At 42.0% G+C, this 21,351-nt stretch overlaps 1 protein-coding gene across 1 annotated transcript in view; it reads left to right on the forward strand.

The window, feature by feature from the left end:
• Nucleotides 1-3,523: 3,523 nt before the first annotated feature.
• The window catches only part of GIPC2 (GIPC PDZ domain containing family member 2), an 80,998-nt gene continuing 63,170 nt past the window's right edge, over nt 3,524-21,351 (forward strand). Inside the window, exon 1 of the mRNA XM_086717369.1 lies at nt 3,524-4,167. Coding sequence (XP_086573495.1) covers nt 3,928-4,167 — 240 coding nt within the window. The 5' untranslated portion in view covers nt 3,524-3,927. The remainder of the gene's footprint in view (nt 4,168-21,351) is intronic.

A 21,351-nucleotide genomic window follows, 5' to 3' on the forward strand; every position in this document is an offset into this window, starting at 1 on the left:
AAAAACAGATTGTCAAATAATATATGTTCTATCCTCCTATTTTAACTAATAGATTTTCATAATGATCTGAAAGGTGAAGTTCAAATTTAGAGTTCCTCAGTTCATCAGAGTTCCACACTAGAGAGTTGGGACATGGGAAGAAACAAGGCTGCCTGCAGCCTACCCCATTATATACTATATTCTTACCCAGCTTTGTATATTCCCACACCCACTTGCCCTGCCCCAACTTTTCTTGACAAAGAGCTGCTCCTTGACTACCCCCAGAGATAGGGTTGTGTGCTCTGGCAGTGCTGGCTGCCTGGACCCTAGGAAAGCCTATACAGGTTTCCGGAAGGAGACTTGGGGACACTTGGGAGGGAAATCTGGGATCCTGGGTATTATTAAAGGCGTGGTCTAGAAGGGACAGCATGGGTCCTGGGTGGCCACTGCCCCTTGACTCTGTGGACTCCATACCTTGTAGGGTTTTGTGCAGCTGGAGGGGGGCTGGAGCAGGGGCTCCTTTTGCTCAGGTCTAAGAATATTGGGTCAGGCTATCCATTTTCCCAGCTGCTTTTCTTCTAGATTGCCTCTGCCTAGAGGCTTCCTCCAAACAAATGTCAACAGGTCCTCTTAAGGTGTTTTTGCCTATAGAACTTTTTAATTCCTTACCACTTTGGACTTTGGGATAGAAATAGCCCTGGGGTACATACTATACTCTGTGTTAGGAGTATATCTTGACTACCACCTGCCCAGTCCCTTTGTTAAACCATAACCAAATATTCTTAATTTGAGTGTACCATCTGCTTCCTTCTGTGACTATGTCTGATACAACTGGTTCCCTAAGTGAGATTGTACAGGAAGTTGAAGTTAATGTACGCCTCAAGGAACACGTTCAGTTTCTAGGCAAAGAAGGACAGGATTTGGAAATTAAAGGGAATTGAAGGGCTGTAGAATCCACCCTTCCCATCCTATGCCAATACTTTTGCTCTGCTTGATATTTTATTTGACACAGTTTATTCTTTGAAGTTTTTATTTTCACATCCTGTGTTCCCTCACACTTCTTAGATATTGAGAATGTACCTGCCATATACCCTAGGAAGACTCAATTCTCATCCTTTTATTCTCTTTTAAAACTAAAAATCAGTAATATAATTTATGAATATATTTGTATTCTCATTAATTCAAAGTAGGTGAATTATGTTTGAAGTCTTAAAAATTATAGAATAGATAAGTATAATTTTAAAATGATTATGTTTAAAACATTCATAAATATCAGATTTTTTTCAAAATTTTAAGTTCTAGTTAACATATAGTATAATATTGGTTTTGGGAGTAGAGTTTAGTGATTCATCACTTACGTATAATGGTCAGTGCTCATCACAAGTGTCTTTCTAAATACCCACCTCCCCTCCACAACCCTCAGTTCTCTATAGTTAAGAGTTTTTTTTATAAAGGCTTGCTTTCTTTTTTCCCCTCTTCCCCTATGTTCATCTATTTTGTTTCTTAAATTCCACATATGAGTGAAATCATATGGTATTTGTCTTTTTCTTGCTGACTTATTTTGCTTAGCATAATACACTCTAGCTCTATCCACATCATTGCAATGTCAAGATTTCATTCTTTTTGACAGCTGAGTAACATTCCAACACACTACATGTTCTTTGTCCACTCATCAGTTGATGGGCATATGAGCTCTTTCCATAATTTGACTATTGTTGACAATGCTACAAACACTGCCCCTTCCAATCAGTATTTTTGGATAAATACCTAGTAGTGCAATTGCTGGGTCATAGGGTAGTTCTATTTTTAACTTTTTGAGAAAACTCCATACTGTTTTCCAGAGTGGCTGCACCAGTTGGCATTCCCACCAACAGTGTAAGAGGGCTCCCCTTTGTCTCTTCCTACTTTAATCAAACTTTAGTGAGCTTTTTATTCACACAATATATTGTGAAGCTATCTGGCTTTCACTTGATGGGAATGCATCATTTACACATTAGGTTTTCTCTACTCTTTTCTCAGCACCATACAAAGTAATAGTATTTGGTGCAATAGCAATCATAAACACAAAGGCAAATTCAAGCCCTGGGATCCTGAAGTAGTATTCCATTTTCAGAGAGTATGAACCGGAATATTTTTATATTAAGTTTTAAAGTCCACATGAACTGGAATATGTTTACACTAATTTTAAGTCATAGAACATGAAAACAAAAATATTAAAATTATCCTAAAGAATAGATCCTCTCCCTATTCTAGGACATCTGCTCTGCTAACCTTAATTTGGGAAACATGGATTTTTCAGGACTGAATTGATGTGAGGAGGGAGGGAACCAGAAAAAGTTTGGTGTAATAACTCAAAGATGTCTGGTTTGGGTTACTAAGTACATTATCCTATTTTCTGAAATCAAGAGTTTAAAAAAAAGATGCTTTGAGTGAAAAGGATTAGTTTGTACAATCTCACTTTGAGTTTTCTGCAGTACTCTCCCCTTGCGGTAGTATGAGCTGCAGATATAAATTTGGAAGTCAATAACATCTACTGAAACCAAGGGAATAGGTGTGGTCATTAGGGAGAGCATGCAGAGTAAGAGAAGATGGCTAAGGAAAAATAATAGCCTTTAAGAAAACAGTTCCTGGAAAGTAAGTTAGAAAAAGGGATAGAGGTAAGTTAAAACAGAAGCATGTTTTAAGACTGGAATGGTTGAGGCTGTCAGATGCTCTAAAAGGTCAAGTAAGATAAAGACTGAAAAGAGTTAATCATACCTGATGATTAAGAAGCTGATCATAGTACAAGCAATTTCAGTGGAGTGTGGGGCCAAAGTCTGATCACAGCACGTCTAAGAGCAAAGGGGGAAGTGAGGAAGAGCAGCCTAGAAGTCAAGATTGTTTTTGCTTTGTTGTGAAGATGTAGCTAGAGGCAAGTACAAAGGTGGGACTTGAAAACAGTGTAAAAGATTTGGGCTTCTGACCACCAGTGAGTGGCACCAGATGGGGAGGGAAAGGACGAGAGCCAACAGGTAGCTTAACAATAGAGATCTTAAGAATCCTTGAATCACTATATTGTACACCGGAAACTAACAACACTGAACCTTAATTATACTAGAGTTGAAAAAAAAAAAAAAAAGAGATGTTAGAAGAGAGAAGTGCAAGGGTCAAATAAAAAGAGATTTCTTCGGAGTTTGGAGACCAGAGGTGCGTGAAGTTACACAGAGGGGTGGGGAATTGAGGTGGCTCACACACTGCACAGAATAGCTCCAGTTTTTCTCTGCAGAGTAAGAGGCAGGGTGCTCTGCACAGACCCAGAAGCGGGAGTGGAGCACATGATTTGGGAAGAGCGCTGAACCTTTGGGAGAGAAAACTGCCGGAGGGGGTGGGGATGGGGGTGGGGGATAAAAAGGGTTACTGAGAGGCGCCGAGACCCGGCTGAGAGAGTTTGACTATGAATTTAATGCGGCACCAGTCTCAAAACTTTCCCTTCCAACTCGGCCCCGCAGGGTGTGAGGCTCAGAGAAGGCCGATGAAAGCTGACTCCTACCTTATTCCCTATCCCCAATGGCCCAGTCTTGTGTGAGGTCCTACCAGAAAGGCCAGCGTGTTTGCATTCTAAGATGTGTTCTGTAGCTTCAGCATCCCAAGGCTTTTACGGAAATCTTGGCATTTTTTAAAAGGCGGGGAGAGAAGCCGGTAGATGAGAATCGGGAATGGGCCCAACTTTTCCTGTCTCCAGATCCCCGCGTTGGGAGGGCAGGTGGCCGCTGCGGCCCAGGTGCCTCTCCTCGCGAGGAAGGAGGGGGCCGCTGACCCGGCGCGGCCAGGCGGAAGCACCTCTGCCATTGGCCCAGCGGCGACTTTTACCTGCGCGGAGCCCCGTGGCCTGAGCTCAAAGTCCGAGGCATCCAGCCGGGGAGGCGGCGGTTGGCAGTACAGGTGGGCTCCCGCCCTTGGCTAGGCAAGATGCCCCTGGGGCTGCGGAGAAAGATGAAAACCAAGTCCAAGGAGACCGCTCGGCTGGTGAAGGGCGAGCAGGCGGGCGCGAGCGGCGGCAGCCTCCCGGACCCCCCGGTTCCGACACACAAGCTGGTTTTCCACACGCAGCTGGCGCACGGCAGCGCCACGGGCCGAGTGGAGAATTTCTCCAGCATCCAGGAGCTCTACGCCAAGATTGCGGCAGTGTTCGAGATTTCGGCGTCGGAGGTAAGGACCAGGTGCTCCGGCTCAGCTTGGCGCGCGCGCGCCCCCCTTGTCTTCCACGTGCCGCACCGGCTTAAATTGGCCCCGGCTGGCGGGGCGCCGGGGTGTTGAGCCCGGCATGGAGTCCACCTGCAGCGCTGGTGGGGCACTGAGAGGGCCTCGCGGGAGGGGAAAGGTAAGTCCCAGCCCCGAGAAGGTCACATTCCTCAGGCCCCTGGCTTTTGGGAAACCGGAGGCGATCTTTCTTCCTCATGTAAGTGAATATGCTTTACTTGTCCCAGAGTTAGTCGTTCGGGGCGTGAGCGCCTCCCCAGAGTGGAGTTCCGGCTGGGCAAGTTGACACCCTCGACTGCATCTGGACTTTACTCTCCTTCCTATGCAGTCGGGAGAGGGTCACGCTGAGGATCTCCCAGATTGAGGAGGGGAGAGATAAGTACCTTCCAGGTGATAGGGAACCGAGGTCCCCTTAGCCCCACAGGTGTCAGCACCAAACACCAGAATCCCTTTGGTGGCGTCACCAAGGAATTTGTTGTACCAAGGGTGGATAACTAGAGAGTATTATAGCTAACTACTTGGGACTAGTTAACACAACTTTCAGAGGGAAAATCAGCTCAAAATTTTGCACCATATTTTTGAAAAGGGGCTGCAACTTGCTTTAATTAGAATGGCTACCTGCGTGCCTGGAGCTGGAGTTGGCCGTGGGCGTGATTCAGAAAGAACTAGTTTATGTGGCTGTTTATGGGGCTATTTTATGCTTCCTCCCGCGAAGTGCAAATGTAAGTCAGCACAAAAAAATATTTTGTCCGCATTTCCAGGAAGAGCACGAGATGTTGCCCTGGACTCCAAGGAGGATAGAGAGCTGCCTTTGAATGGCACAGAGGTGCATTTGATTTCTGTTGTTTAATGTTGTTTATCAGACCTGTTCAAGTAAAATTGAGGTCACGGCAAACTTCCAAGGGGAGATGAAAGAGCGCTTGAAGTGTAACCTTTTGTTCTTTCAGGTTTCCCAGGAGCCGAGGGGCAAATCACAAACCCATTTTGTGAATTATTTATATTGATTTAGAATAGTAACAATATTTTAAGGATATTTCAATTTCAGAAAGCTCTATTCACAAGAACAAAGTCCTTTAGGAGAGGCAGGTGGCACAGGTAGTTCATTGGGTAGCCAAGGACAGGATTTGGAGACCCATAAGCCTGGATGTGAGTCCAGGTTCTACTTACTGGCTGTGTGGCTTCGAACAAGTTTAATTTCCCTCCCTTTCAGCCATGTATAAAACAGATGAGAACAGGAATGTCTGGCTGGCTCAGTTGGTTGAGCAGGCGACTCTTGATCTCTGGATTAGGAGTTCAAATCCCACACTGGGTGTGGAGATAAAAGTAAAATCTTAAAAATCAGGTAACCTCTACCTTGAAGCGTTGTAAAGACTGGGGTTTGGGGACATCTGAGTGGCTCCACTGGTTAAGCATTGGACTCTTGATTTTGGCTCAGGTAATGATCCTGGGGTCATGAGATCGAGTTCCGTGTTGGGCTCTGCACTGGCATCATGGAGCCTGCTTGGGATTCTCCGTCTCCTGTCTCCCTCTCTCTTTGCCTCTCCCTATTCATGCACACGTTCTCTCTCTCAAAAATAACCTTAAAAAGATGGAGTTCCTATATAATAAACTTACCAGACTGCATGGTACATGGTCTGTGCTTAACAAATTGTAACTAATATTACTAATACCTAACAAGTGAGGAGCTAAGTACAAAGTGATTGGGTCTTTGCAAGGTCACATAACTAACAAGAAAAAAAACCTGGGATGTTACTTAAACTTGGATCTTCTGGTTTCTAAGCTAAGTAACCTTGTTAGCATATTTAACTGACAACTTTAAATGTCTCTCCTGTATCCAGGAACTCTAGATTTAGTTGCTTTGCATTAATAGTCTTCGTTATCAATATTGAGAGCTCAAGATGCATGACTTTATTTAATCCACTTAATTCCTGAAAAATATTACTATCATCACTGCTTCAGAGAAGAAACAGGTGTTTAGGTTCTCAAACTTTTCAAAATTACACGAAGTAGTGGAGCCTGGGTTTACACCCAGGTGTATGTGTATGTCTCCTGACTCCAAATTCCACGAACCTCTATTACTGTATTGCTTCCCAAGTTTTCCAGGGTGTCTGACAGCTTCGCAGTCATTTTCAGTGTTTTCAGTTTCAAATGCACTGAATTAGATAAAATTCCAAGATAATCTAAACCTGCTATATCAAAGTTGATTTATTTTTCTAATTCCAAATATGTTACTTTATGTATACAGCCAACATTAATGTGAGTTTTCCATTTGGATTAAGAATAGTTAAGTATATCCAGGATAAAACACTGGTCATCATAGTATAGTATATCCTAAATATGTCCATAGTTCATTTTGAAACAAGTAATTTATTAAAATGCACTATGGTGAGCTCCCATTTCCCATCTCCTTTCCCCCTGCCCTCAAGGGGGAAATCATAGTATAAACTTTCGAGTGGTCAGGGGGAACAAAACAAAAAATTACCCCCTTTTTTTTCAACGATTGTTAACTCTGAAGTCCTGCCTTTTTCCTAGAGAGGTGGCTATAAGGTTATAAATAGCACTGTATAAAAAGTTGAACCTTCTTTAAGGAGGGGGAAAAGGAAGGACTAGGCCTGACCTGATTTCAGGTGTGGCAGATTTACTGGGAGTTCATAACATGCCCATGGCTGTGCTAGGCATGCAAGTCTACAGTGTGGTCATTCCATGCTCACCATAGCGATGGCGTAAGGGTTCTTTTCATAGTTAAGTTAAATGAGGCTTTGAGAGGTTAAGTAGCTTGCCCAGAGTCACTGAGCTGGTATTGGACAGAACCAGGATTTGAATGCAGGTTTCCTGGTTCCAAGTCCATTACATGGCAGCTATGAGGATCTTGGTAACTGCATTCAAATTCCAAATGCAAACCCAGAAGAACTTATTTTAAAGCCTCAGACTTACCCACAAAAATACTGTCTCAAAAAAAAATGCTGTTGTGAAACTAATTTGGATTTCACCTATTTCAAGGTCTCTGAAGGAGGAAGCTAAGGAAATTATGAATCTAAGCTATGAATCACTTGTAGGCTGCAGTCTGTGATCATTACCTTGAAACAGATGGCCAATTATGCAGAAATCCCTTTCAGCTGATATTTTTTCTAAACCACTAAATGAGCAATTCAATAAAAAGAGAAAAGTCTTGCCTAAAAGAGCAGTTCACTTCTGTAAATGCAGAGATACTTTTACAAAAGGTTTAATACAATCTTTTAAAATATTCAGGTTATATAAAAGAGTTGATCATTAAACGCCTGAGCTTTAGTCATAAAATTTGTTGAAGGGGCATTTTGAATATTTGACCACTGTGATTGTTTGACAATAGTTTATTCCATGACCTGTTTTCTTAATTCTCTATTATGTGGAAAGATTGGAGAAAGGTAATCTGAACAAGCATTTAGAGAAATCAGTTTTGTAGTTAGATACCTTACATTTCCAGAAACCGAAACCTTAGTTTCCTTACAAATATCAGAAATAATTTCCTTTGATTTGGTTATATTTGTACATATATATGTTACTAAATCATTGAATGAATGGGTCAAGCAAATCTAACTTCTCAATTATGTAAAGCAAGCCAGTAAAGCAGTATTCTTGGGAAGATCAGATTTTAGTTTCAAGAATTGTGATTTTAATTTCAAGCTATTTTTTTATGCAACCTGCAATTCTGTTATTCCTCTCAACAAAGCAAACCTTACCTTTTCACCTGTCCCATCTCATCTGTTACCCCATTTCTATAGTAAATCTCAAAAGTTGCCTCCCGTGAGGCACATTCTGTATCACTTCTATCTGTTCAAAACTCTGATAGCTCCCCATCTCACTTATAGCAAAAGCCGAAACCTTATGGGCTACGGGCCCTGATACCTCTCTAATATCATTGTTCCTTCTGCTCTAGCCAATCTGGCTTCCTAGCTGTTCCTTGAATTCTGGAGCCTTAGGGCTGTTGTCTTTACCAGAACCTCTTTTTGCAGAATGTTGTTCCTCTTAGTCTGCTCAAATGTCACCTTATCAGTGAGCCTGGTACTGATCATCCCATTTAAAATGACAGCATCCCTGTTCCTTTTCTTCCTTAATTTTCCCTGATACTAACATCCTATGTATATTGAACTTACTTGTCTTTTTCCTCTCCTATGTAGAATATAAGCTCCACAAAGGCAAGGATTTTGTCTATTTACAGACCTAGCCCCAAAGGGCCTATAGTTGTATCCAAAACAGAGCTCAAATATTCATTGAATAATGAATCCTCACTGTACTTAAAATCCTGTAGCTTTAGTATGAAGCTTTAGTACTAGTTATAATACTGCTATCTTCTATAGATGTTAATTTTTTCATATTGCAGTGTGAAGAAAGACTAGTTTATTGATTTTGTGTGTGTGAGACAGAGAGAGAAAGAGAGAGAGAGAGAATGAATACAAGTGGAGGAGGGGCAGAGAGTGGGAGACTCAGAATCTGAAGCAGGCTCCAGGCTCTGAACTGTCAGCGGAGAGCCAGATGAGGGGCTCAAACCGACAAACCGTGAGATCCTGACCTGGGCCGAAGTTGGACACTTAACTGACTGAGCCACCCAACGCCCCAAGAAAGAATAGCTTTTGATGGAGGTAGGAGTGAGGAGCATCCCTCATATCTTGAAGGTGGAGGGGAGTAAGAGGGCAAAGTATGGAAACTGGGAAGCTAAGATTTATTTTTATCTAATTCTTGCGTCTCTAAAAATTCCAGAAATTATGAAGTTGAAGACTTTGTTTACAAGCAGAATTGCTTCCTAGCTGAGTTAGTGAAGCTGCCTTGTGAAGTTTCCCAGAAACTGCTTTTTTTCAACTTGCTGGCATCAGCACTGAGCTCTTGTGAAAGTCAATATTCTGTATTTATGTGGCACATCTGGAGAACATGAACTGCACTGCAGACTTTATAATTTCCCAGCAATGCAGATAACTGGCAAGTGGAACCATGTCTTTCTTTTTTATTTATTTTAATATGAAATTTATTGTCAAACTGGTTTCCATACAACACCCAGTGCTCATCCCAACATGGAACCATGTCTTTCTGTTTCATGAATGGGAAATCCAGGAAGACGAAAGCAAAATGGGGTTCACTGACTGACTTACAGTCCCTCCTAGGAACCACAACACAAAATGAAGGAACTAGGAATTCAGTGTGAATTTTACCATTGAGCTATGAGGACTCTGAAGCCAGTCCAACAGATCTAAATAGGAGTGTAAGAGTGAGAAAAGCAGTCCCTGCTGTCTGGGAGCTGGCCTGACTCTCACAGGTAGGCCTTGGTGTTCTCCTGTCGGGCATAAATGATTTCCTAGAACATCAAAATTGGAAAAGACCATTCTGTGACTTATAGGTCAAGTAAAAAATAAGACCACTCTGGGGGCACCTGGCTGATTGGCTTAGTTGGTAGAGCATGTGACTTGATCTCGGGGGTTGTAAGTTCAAGCCCTACGTTGCATGTAGAGATTACTTAAACAAAAACAAACACTACTTAAAAGACTGCTCTCTAATCATAAGACTACTCTGTCATCATACCTGGACAGAAAACAAAACATGAACATTTTTCAAACCACAAAAATCACCAGGTATCCTACTGCCCCCCCAGACCAGGTGACTGATCTAAATGATTGCTGCTCCTTTAATAATCCTAGCTTTAGCTTTGATAACTTCTCCCACCTTAGTGATCGGTTTACTAAAATAGTCCTAGAATCGCCCTACTTCTTGATGGCACCCTATCTAGAGCAGACTCCTGTTTCCTTGGAGCTGCTTGCAAATCACCTCACAGGAGTCCAGATCCTTTCTAGCATCTTCTTACTCAGACTCCTCCATGGTGCCTCAAGGCATGCTGTGTCCCTTGATGCCAAGAACAATAAACTAGAGGTGACAAATGCTGGTGGTCTTTGGTTGGAGGGTATTGACATTTGTTACTGCTAGATTATTACAATGCTGAGGCTAAAGAGGCACCCTGAAAATGATTTTCCTGATCCTGCCCATCTTCTATTTTAATATTTTGATGGTCTGATCATACCTATTAGAAACCTTCAGCGTTCCCAGTTACTTCCTGCCTTATTCCTTGCTGGCTGCTATAACCATATCACCGTGTAGCTTTTAAACAACGTAAATCTCTTGCTCACAGTTCTAAAAGCTGGTGCATGAGCACCTTATGGTGAGGGTCCCTTTTTTAGTTCATTGCTGGCACCTCCTTACTGTGTCCTCCCATGGTGGGAGGAGCCGGTAGTCTCTCTGGAACTTCGGATAAGGCACTAATCCTAATCATAAGGTCTACCCTCAAGGCTTAAGTAACTTCCAAAGGCCCTACTACTAATGCCATCCCCTTTGGGGAGTCACCATTTGAATTTTGGAGGGAGAACACAAATACCCCACCAGCTAAACAATGTCTCCATTCCGGCCTCCCTCTTAAGTCTTGTCCTGTGCTTACTGCTCCAATCTCTTCTAACCATCCACTCTATTCCAGAATACTTAACTGTTCATTTCTCTATGCTTTTTCTTGTGCTGTTCTCATTTCTGATCACTCCCATTCACCTCTCCGATCTCAACTGTGACCTCCTCCAAGAAGCCTTCCTTGTGAATTTGTCCGTCTAGATTGGGTATAATACCCACTATTGCATGATTTTAACATTACGTTGACACACTGAATTGAATTTAGTTACTCCTGTCTTCCAGGGCAGCAGTGGTGGGGAGGTGGGAGGAGGGGCTGGGACTTGTTTTTTTTTTTTTTTTTTAAATATTGTCCCTAGGGTAGCTAGATAGTTTAGCTGCTCCATGAAAGTCTGATAAGTAAATGGTAGATACAGTAGGAGCTGAAGATGTAGATGATGAGACTACAAACAACCTTGAAGCTGTATGGATTTTATGTGAGCAGTGAAAAGAACTCAAATGTTTTTCAGCAGAGGAATGATCTTTGACTTGTGTTTTATAAAGTAGAAACCCAATTTACCATTCATTTGCTATGTTTTCCTTATACATATTTTGTAAGTTGAATATGATGGTATTTTCTGGAATTGCATAGTACCGTCTGATAAGTTCTAAATATATTACAATCAATATATATGCTTACTATCCCTCATGAACATCAGCTTCATTTATTTATTTTTACAAAAAACTCAAAAGACTTTGAGAAGTGGGAGAATCTAATCAGCTGCCTTATAGACCTCATTGCTGTCAGGAGGGTTAGAAATGAATAAAACTGTTGATTTCTGTGCTGGAAATCCCCTGAGGTTGGCATGTGGCTAATCCTAAAGTCTGAATCCCTGGGCAGTGGCCAATCACACTCCTCCCCTGCCACTTCAGAGGCTAACGGCTGGTCCGTTTGCCTTCCCTCACTCCTTCCCACCACTCCAACCATCCTGAGTAGACATGAAAGGCTCTTGCAGATAGCAGGAGATGGAGACACTTGGATTATCTTAGGCAACTTGTATGTGTGGGTTTGTTTATATGAGGATGTATAGGGAGGTAAAGAAGCTCAGGATAGCCTCTGCAGCTGGACATTCAGGTTCCATGGACAACTGTACAATCATTCATGCTGTCCAGGTGAAAGCAGTAGCTTTAGACTTGGAGAACCAAGAACAAGTCTGTCCTTGACCTTCCATTTCAATCAATCAATCTCTTCCTCCCTCCATCCCCGCTTTCTTGTCTTGACTGGTTAATGCCTTTCAGCCTTTTGATTTCTGTGCCTTTAAGGTTCTTATTGCCTCATCTCTGTCTTGTTTTGTTACCTGTCTACTTTCTGTGCCCCATTCTGTCTCAAATCGACTTCCCTGAGAGTGAGTCTCTGTGTTGGCAAGTCTGGGTACAGAACAGGTGGGACAGGACCCATGAACCTGTGGATCAGGGGCTCTCTCTGGTCCAGCCTGTAGGGCATGTGTACAAAGGCAGGTGAACAGTGGTTAAGGAGTCCCAGTGGAGAGCATTGTGGGCATGATAGGTATTTTGAAGACTTCCTTAATTAAGGGAATGGTAGATCTCTTCCATGGCCTGTCCAAAATGTGAGAATATTTTCAGTTCCCTATGACTTTTATGCATTGTTCTTCCCTTTCCCTGGGAATCTTTCCCCTTGACTTTCTCTATTAACTGTGTTAATAGATGAATTGAAGCATATTAAAAATCCTAAGAGTTTACTTGAGCAAAATCGACTGGAATTGAGCAGTGCCAAAACAGAAGTGATTAGGAGTGTTCTACACTCCTAGGAGTGTAGGGAGTGAGGGGCAGGGTTTTTACAGAAGAGATGTGGAAGCAAAGCACAATTCTTTTGCATTGTTTAGGAAAGCCTGGTTGGTGGTTTGTGATTGGTTGTCTCTAGGTTTTGTATTCTTGAGGCATTTGCAGGTGTAGATTTTTGGTTTGCTTACATAGGCTGCCAAGGTATTAGAACAACCTCAGTCTAAAAGCTTCCTTGTTTAATTAATTAAAGCACTTTTACTTAGAAGTCCATACCCAGAGCTCCCCCTCCCCCCCATCCCCATGCCTACCTCAAGGTTCCTTGCCTCTTTTCTTAGCTTCCATAAATCTTACAAACTGAATAACTGTTGATTTACTGCCTGTCTTTGCCATAAATTTGAGAACTGCTCTAGGCAGGGACTAGCAGTTGGTATGCAGTAATTTTTTCTCATTTTTAACTTTTTATTATGGAATATTTAAATACATGTGGAAGAAACTAGTATAATACCTCCCAGGTGTCCAGCTTCAACAATTATCAACACTTGCCAATATTTAAAAAAGCATTTTTTTAATGTTTATTTACTTTTGAGAGAGAGAATACAAGTAAGTTAGGGGCAGATAGAGAGGGAGACACAGAATCCGAAGCAGGCTCCAGGCTCTGAGCCGTCGGCACAGAGCGCGATGTGGTGCTCAAACTCACTGAGCCGTGAGGTCCTGACCCGAGCTGAAGCCGGACGCTCAACCGACTGAGCCACCTGGGTGCCAATATTTTTTAAATCCCATTTAAGAATTTTTAAATATAGAGGCTCCTGGGTGGCTCAGTGGGTTAAGAGTCTGACTTAAGCTCCCAAGCAAGCTTTATGCCGCCAGATGCAGAGCCCAACATGGGGCTCGAACTCCTGAACAAGTGAGATCATGACCTGAGCTGAAACCATGAGTTGGTCACTTAACCGACTGAGCCACTTGGGCACCCCTTAGGTGGATACTTCTTGAGTCAGTGACCAACACCAGCCAGACTGGGCATTTGTTGGCCTATTTTGAGCTTTTATAAAGTGTTTTTTTTTTTTTTTAACCATTCATATTTCTTGCATTTTAAGAAAAAGGAACCTTTTTCTTAAGCTTTGCTAGCATAAGCATGTATGTACTTTTTTCTGGATAACCCTCTGTGAGGTTGTCATGCTTAACTCCTCTGTGCCTATCCTTAAACTCTGCCCCCGCCTCTTCCCTGCCCCTGTCTAGTAGAAGCATTGAATGACAATATAGCTCAGTGTTTGGGAGTGCCACTTCTTTGAGACTTTGGGCAAGTTAGTGGCTGCTTGGTTTCTGTTCACCTGTAAAATAGTGTTGCTAGGAGCTACCAAGTATAAATGAAATAATTTATGTAAACATCTAGGTAAATGCCAGGTATTAAATGTTTTATAATTCTAGAGTTGGGTGAGACTTCTTGTAATCCAACTTTTTAACTTATTTACCCACCAAATAAACCTGTGCCTGATTACCTTTAACCAATTTTTGCTGAAGGAGTCCATTTATCTGAGTGCTCACTATGAGTCCAGTATTGTATTTGATGTTGGGAACATAAAGGTGAAAAATATTTAGCCCCTTCCTCCAGTTCAATTCGAAGATTAGAAACTTAGTTTCTGGTTAAGCTAGAATTTCCTTAAAATGTGTTCCAAGGAATACTAATCTCTTGAAATACTATCATAGAAAGTGTCTTCAGTTGTCGGATAACTTTGGAGGAGATGTGTTTTGTATACTCATAATTACATATTAAAGGCTTTAAGAAGTCTTCTAAACATTTAAAAAGCTTGGTGTTTCTCATTCCCTATGTTTACTTGACTGTGGAACTTACCCCCCCGCCCCCCCTTTTTTTTCCTGCCTAGTACTCCTTAGGCCAATATTCTGAGGTACATACTTAAAAAATTTATTAAAAAAAAAAAAAAAACCCCGTATTTTTAAAAAAGCTATTCAGCAGTTGCTACATTCAGTGATAGAAAGATGGTCTAGGATGATGATCTAGTTAATGCTTATCTTTTATTTCATTCTGAACTCTGCCAGGTGGTTTCCATTTCATCATTGTCCTCTGCTGATGTTCATGCTCTTCTGTTTACTTTGCTTTTCAACTTTGGGCAAGTCTTCGATCTCCTTGGGCTTCAGTTTCTCCATATGTAATATGTGTTTGGTAGACGAGACCAGTGATCCCCAAACCTGGTGCATCTCAGAATCACCTGGAGACCTTTAAAACAACCAGAGATTCTGGGACCCACCTCTGTAGATTTGGGCTAGGGCCTGCATATTGTGAATTTTACCTTTCCCTTATATCCCTGGCCTGTCATCTATTATTGATAGATGTTTGGAAACCACTGGGTTAAATGAGATCCAAAGTATTTTTCAGCCTGAATGTTTCTCCAGAGTTTGTACATAAAGGTAACATTTATTTTTAATTGAATCCACAAAGCATTAAAATACAGAAGTTACTAAGTGCCTGTCTCCTGGAGCTTACAATATATAGGTGTGGTGGTAACAAGGCAAACGAAGATAAGTATCATATGTTGATAGTACAAGGTGGAAAATGAAGAATGTTACCAGTAGTACGAGATATGCTGATGGGGATATGGTAGGCAGAGATCAAAGAGAGGTGAGTTGGGATATGGCTGGGAAAGTTATGGCAGAGCCCTGAAGTATTGAGCCATGTGTACGTTTACTGCTCAGCGTATATACCTAGCATGTAATTTTGATTCCACAAATGCAAAGCTAGAGCTACAGAGGAAAGTTGTAGTAATGAAACTGAATAAGACTTCAAACCAGAGTTGTTGTTGTTGTTGTTTTTATTTCTAAAATGCTAAACAAAACAGCGAAAGTTCTCTCTGCTTTGCAAGTGGATGGACTAAAGAAATCCTTGAAATTGTAGAGACCCTAGTGTATTTAAATGATCACTCAGAGGGGTGCCTGGGTGACTCAGCCAGTTAAGCATCTGACTTTGGCTCAGGTCAAGACCTCATGGGGGTGGGGTTTGAGCCCCGTATTGGGCTCTGTGCTGACAGCTCAGAGCCTGGAGCCTGCTTCATTCAGATTCTGTGTGTCCCTCTCTCTGCCCCTCCCCTGCTTGCACTCTGTGTCTCTCTCAAAAATAAACACTAAAAAAATAACTTCTCACAATTTTTTTGGTTTACTGGTAGTTCTTATAAAAATCATTTAGAGGGGCGCCTGGGTGGCGCAGTCGGTTGGGCGTCCGACTTCAGCCAGGTCACGATCTCGCGGTCCGTGAGTTCGAGCCCCGCGTCAGGCTCTGGGCTGATGGCTCAGAGCCTGGAGCCTGTTTCCGATTCTGTGTCTCCCTCTCTCTCTGCCCCTCCCCCGTTCATGCTCTGTCTCTCTCTGTCCCAAAAATAAATAAACGTTGAAAAAAAAAATTTAAAAAAAAAATCATTTAGAGATCATTTCCTTCTTATTAAGTTCTGGATAGAAAGTATAAGACCGAAATGCTGACAGTGCTCTCTGTCAATCGGATAAATTAAAAATGAAGTGTTTTGAACTGTTTTGGAAAACAATTCCATGTATGATTCAGTAAGGTGCAGTAATATAAACTTGAAATAAAATTTTAGAAGTTAGGGTATGTTTTTCTGCTTTTCTGACATCAAATATATTGCTTGGACATCGGGGATGGTTATACCATACAAGGTCTTTTGTTGCCTCAAAACTGGATTATAAGCAGGATAGTTATAACTAATTCATGCAATCGATTTTTAATCCAATGTGTCTAGTTTCTTCCTCCTGGTGTTAGTAGTTCCATCCTACCTCTCAGGTCCTCCTCTTCTCATCCACTTGTTGGCTCTCAGTTAAGGGTATCCATAAGTTAAGGAAAGTGGTGTCTCTTAATTTTGTTTCATTCATTTACTGAATCTACTAGCAGAAATTATTCTCTGTGTAGCAGAAGTCCATAGTGGAGCTATAGAGTAAATGATGTTCTATGAAACCAGGTTTTAATTGAAAAATAATAATATATCACAAAATAAAAACTAGAAGAAAAAAGTGGGTCACCCAGAACCACAGTTCCCTAGTCTTCACCAGAAGCATCTGTTGTGGCCACTTTCTTGGCCATCCTTCTAGAAAAATACTCTCTGAATTTACAAGTCTGTATGTGTGAAAATACATGCATATCTGTGACTATAAACCTCTCCTCCTTTCACTTTTAAACACTATATATCTGTTCTGTACAGCTGGTAGTAGCAGAAGCAAGGGCGTAGACCTCAGGAGATTCTGAGGCCTGTGAATGACAGTCACTGGGGTTTTTGCAGTGTCCCAGAGGGTGTCCTTCATGCTGGGAGAGCTGATACTGTGTCTTTAATGGTGATAAGCCAATTTAAAATAACTTCTAAGAAGTCTGTGCCTTCTGAAAAGGTTTCCTGTGCTTTCTTTGCTTCCCTGTGTCTCCTTAGAAATGCCCATCACCTGAGGTGACAAAAGATGTTCCTTGAAACTACTTAAGATTGAAGTGACTAACAGATACCTTTGGGCTAAATACTTGCTGAAATAGACAACAGAGGTTGGCTGACTGAGGGTGGATGACTGTCACTGCTTTTCTGGATTGGGATCTAAAAGTTGGCTTTCCTTACTCCTCTTAAAAACCCCAGCCCTGCTGTTATAGGTATGCTGAGTATTCTGAGGTTTGGTGCTTAAAATGCAGACTAGGAAGTTGAAGCTTGGGCATGAGTAACAGCAGGGAGGTTTTGTGGCTACTATAGATAAGTGAAAAGCAAGAAGGGACCTTTGACCTTGTCTGTGATAGAATATTTGTTTTTAGAAATCTGTGACCATCAGGGCACCTGGGTGGCTCAGCCGGGTAAGCATCTGACTCTTGATCTCTGCTCAAGTCTGTAAGCCCTTGTTGGGCTCCATGCTGGGTGTGGAGCCTACTTAAAAGTAGAAACGTATAACCAATCTGTAAGTACTGGTTAAGAGGCTCAAGAACTCAAGCATTTAGAAAGTGTCATTTTCTATTCTTTAAAAACAAAACCAAACCAAAGAAAAAACTCCCTGGAGATAAAGCCTATGTAGGAGAATAGTTTTAACTTTCTTTTTTCTTTGTTTCTTTTGTTTTTTTACTATTAAGTAAACTCTACCCCCAACATGGGGCTTGAACTGCTGACCCCTGAGATCAAGAGTTGCATGCTCTGACTGAGCCAGCCGGTCACCCCTCAACTTTTTTTTTTTGTTTTAATGGCTAAAATCCAGGATGATCCTGTAGATCCTCTCCATCTGTAAAAGTCACAGGTTCTTAAATTGCAGTGTTAATTTTACGTGGCCTTAACAGGATATAACCGTAACAAATTTGAGGAAATGATAATTCTATGTCCATTCTTAAAACCATTCACATATCTACATAGTGCATTAATATAATAGTGGTTTCTGTGCTTGGCATTAACACTAGGTCCTTCATGTTCCAGGGCCAGAATCTTAATTTAACCTCTTGAAGCTTTTCACATTTGATACTAGCAGCATGTACTGGGTGTGATTAGGTATTAGGTGATGGTCATGATCCCCTTTACTCCCTTTCTTCTATATTCTTTATACTTTCTCTTTCCTATCTTAATCTTCCTGCCTTTATGTAAAGGTGAGTGGGGAAAGGGAAACCTATCTTAAGAACTAAGAAGAAAGGAATTCTTTAAAAAGGTGATTTTTTTTTGAGGCAGGGGTGTGGAGACAAGGAGAGAGCAAAAATTCAAAGCAGGCTCTGTACTATCTGCAAGTGCAGGGCTTGGCCTCCCGATCTGTGAGATCATAACCTGAGCTGAGACCAAGAGCTGGGTGCTCCATGAACTGAGGCACCCAGGCCCCCCAAGAAGGGAATTGTTGAATACCTATCCTTACCACTTAACCCATGCTATCCTATCTGAAATGGTGGGTTTCTACCCAAAGCCCTAGAAAGGACTACCAACTGTAGATGAAGCAACTAGAGCTCAGAGCGAAAGTAAATTATTCAAGTCATTCAGTCTAAAGCGATGTCTTTGGGCCCAGATAAATTTGAGTCAAAGTCCAGGCCTCTTCCTTTACGCAAGTGGTTCCTAGCCTTATCAGGCCCAAAATAACACCATGTTGACTATCCTGAAATAAAAATTCAATATTATCTACCTATACACACTTTAAAAATATATATTTCTTAAGGAATAGAGTAGGTGCACATTAAATCCCATTAAGTCTCCTAGGATCTTTTGTTTAAATTTTTTTTTTAATTTTTCTTAATGTTTATTTGTTTCTGAGACCGCATGAGTGGGGGAGGGGCAGAGTGAGAGGGAGATGCAGAATCCGAAGCAGGCTCCAGGCTCTGAGCTGTCAGCACAGAGCTCGACCTGGGACTCGAACTCATGGACTTTGAGATCATGACCTGAGCCGAAGCTGGACGCTCAACTGACTGAGCCACCCAGGTGCCCCATCTTTTGTTTAAATTTAAAAATTAAAAAAATTTAGAGGAGGGAGGGAGAGAATCTTAAGCAGGCTCAACGGGTGCACCTGGGTGGCTCAGTCGATTAAGCATCTGACTTTTTTTTTTTTTTTTAATTGTCAAGTTAGCTAATATACAGTGTATACAGTGTGCTCTTGGTTTCAGGGGGTAGATTCCTGTGATCCATCGTTTACATACAACACCCAGTGCTCATCTCAAAAAAGGTCATGATCTTTTCATTGTGGAATTGAGACCAGTGTCAGTCTCCACATTCAGCCTGAAGATTAAGATTATCCTTCTACCCCTCTCCTGTGTGCTCTCTCCCAAGTCTCCTATGGTTTTAATTGTGCTCAAGTTCTACACACTGATGTTTCCTTCCAAGAATCTTCTGGGGAAGATTACTTAGATGCTAAAGGATAGAGGAAGAACTCTACCACTGTTTTTCAACATCCCAATCTATGTGTTTCCTTTTATCCCATGCTGTCTTTAGTCCTACCGTTCTGAAATGGCAATATGCTTATTTGATCAGCTTAATAGATGTATTATAACTAGATGGCCATACAATTTGTATTTCAAACCCAGACACTTCAGAGAGTGACAGATGGTATTAAGAATTATTCTGGGAGGGGGCTGGGTAGGGAGGGGTGTCTGGGTGGCTCAGTTGGTAGAGCGTGAGACTCTTGATCACAAGGTCTTGAATTCAAGCCCCATATTGGGTGTGGAACCTAGTTAAAAACAAAAACAAACTCTGGGACCTGGAATCCACCTAATTATAACCAAAATGCTTACTAGAAAAGGAGAAAGAAGAAAAATATGAGAAAGTTTCCTATGTTTGGTAATGAAACACCATATATAAACCAGTTTCCTGGGCATTAAGGAAGTCTGTGAAATTATAAGCACTAGGGAAGGGGGTGGGAAGAGCATAGTGTGGTTGTAAAAATAGAAGCAGATAGTGAGGGTGCAGCGTCAGCACCAGACCTGGAGCCAGGAGACACTGGTACTCCTCGTCCTGGCTCCTGCTTGGTGACACATTTCTGGGAGTTGAAGGTGGAACCCTGTGGTAGCCTGCCAACTTCTTCGGGAAGCCTTCTGACATTGCTGGGTTCTTCTCCCTTTAAGTCTTCTGCCTGCTCCAGTCCCAGGAGTTTTATAGTCAGGAATGTCAGTAATGTTGGCAAGCTGAGGGTGGGAAGAAGCTGCTTAGAGCAGGGAGCAGGAGCTAGTAATAAACGGCTCTGAGCAAAGGGGAGAGTCTTGCAGCCAGGGCTGTGCCTAAGTGTCTGAGCCTGTGACATAATTCTATTCTTGGCAGCTCCTTTCTACCTCATCCCAGTCTTTGTTCTTGGGGTTCTCTATCCCTGGGGTGGGAGATGGTTCAGAATTGAGCAACCTGAGTTTAGAAGAATCTTCACACACATACTCCAGATTGAGGGCTCCCCTTACTTGTGTCACACTGACTCTATCTATAGGTGTGGTTTTGTTTTGTTTTTCCCCCAGTGCTTCTCAAACTTGCTAGTGAACAATTATCTAAGGTGGTCAGTGGTTTGTCTTCCCCCAATCCTTCCATCTAGGGAACACTCTAGTGCATTTTCCTCTGTCACCTCTCTCCCCCTGTTGCCTTGTACTTTTCCTAATGTCTTTCAGGTGTCTTAGTCTAAATTAAAAATCCTTTTCAATCTTTTTCTCTGAAGATGTTTATAGTGCTTCAGATGGCCCACTTTTTCCATAAAGTGCTCATCTCTTTCAGAAATTCTGTCCTAGGAAATAGTAGTAAGGAAGAGACCCCTGTCATTTTCACCTGATCCCTCAGTGGCTCACCATGCTTGCTTTCCAATTCTCCATGATTCACTTGGGTGTTTACTTTAAAAAAAAAAAATTTTTTTTTTAAACTAATCTCTACACCCAACAGGGGCCTCAAAGTGACAACCCTGAGACCAAGAGTCACGTGCTGTACCAACTGAGCAAGCCACGCCACTCCCCCCCCCCCCCGCCCCCCCCAAACACCTTTGGGTGATTTTTATTTTTTTAAAAAAAATTTTTTTTTTCAACATTTATTTATTTTTGGGACAGAGAGAGACAGAGCATGAACGGGGGAGGGGCAGAGAGAGAGGGAGACACAGAATCGGAAACAGGCTCCAGGCTCTGAGCCATCAGCCCAGAGCCTGACGCGGGGCTCAAACTCACGGACCGCGAGATCGTGACCTGGCTGAAGTCGGACGCTTAACCGACTGCGCCACCCAGGCGCCCCAAGGGTGATTTTTAAATACCATATGCTTACAGACCTTTCATTATAAGGGTTGTAAGTCTGCTACCTGGGCTAATACGAACACAGTGCTCCATGAGCATTTTGCCAAACGTGTTTTAAGATTTTGATTAGGGACCTTTTGGGGATATAATGGCCATATTTTATAAATTTGTATTTGGTAAACTGGAAAGTTTAATCATGAATCTTTTTCTTAGAATTTATAATACTTCACAAACCCACCCTACTACACTGT

The sequence above is a fragment of the Puma concolor genome, chromosome C1 (genome assembly GCF_028749965.1).
Source record: "Puma concolor isolate L17-30 chromosome C1, mPumCon1.1.hap2, whole genome shotgun sequence".
In the NCBI taxonomy this organism is placed as follows: domain Eukaryota; kingdom Metazoa; phylum Chordata; class Mammalia; order Carnivora; family Felidae; genus Puma; species Puma concolor.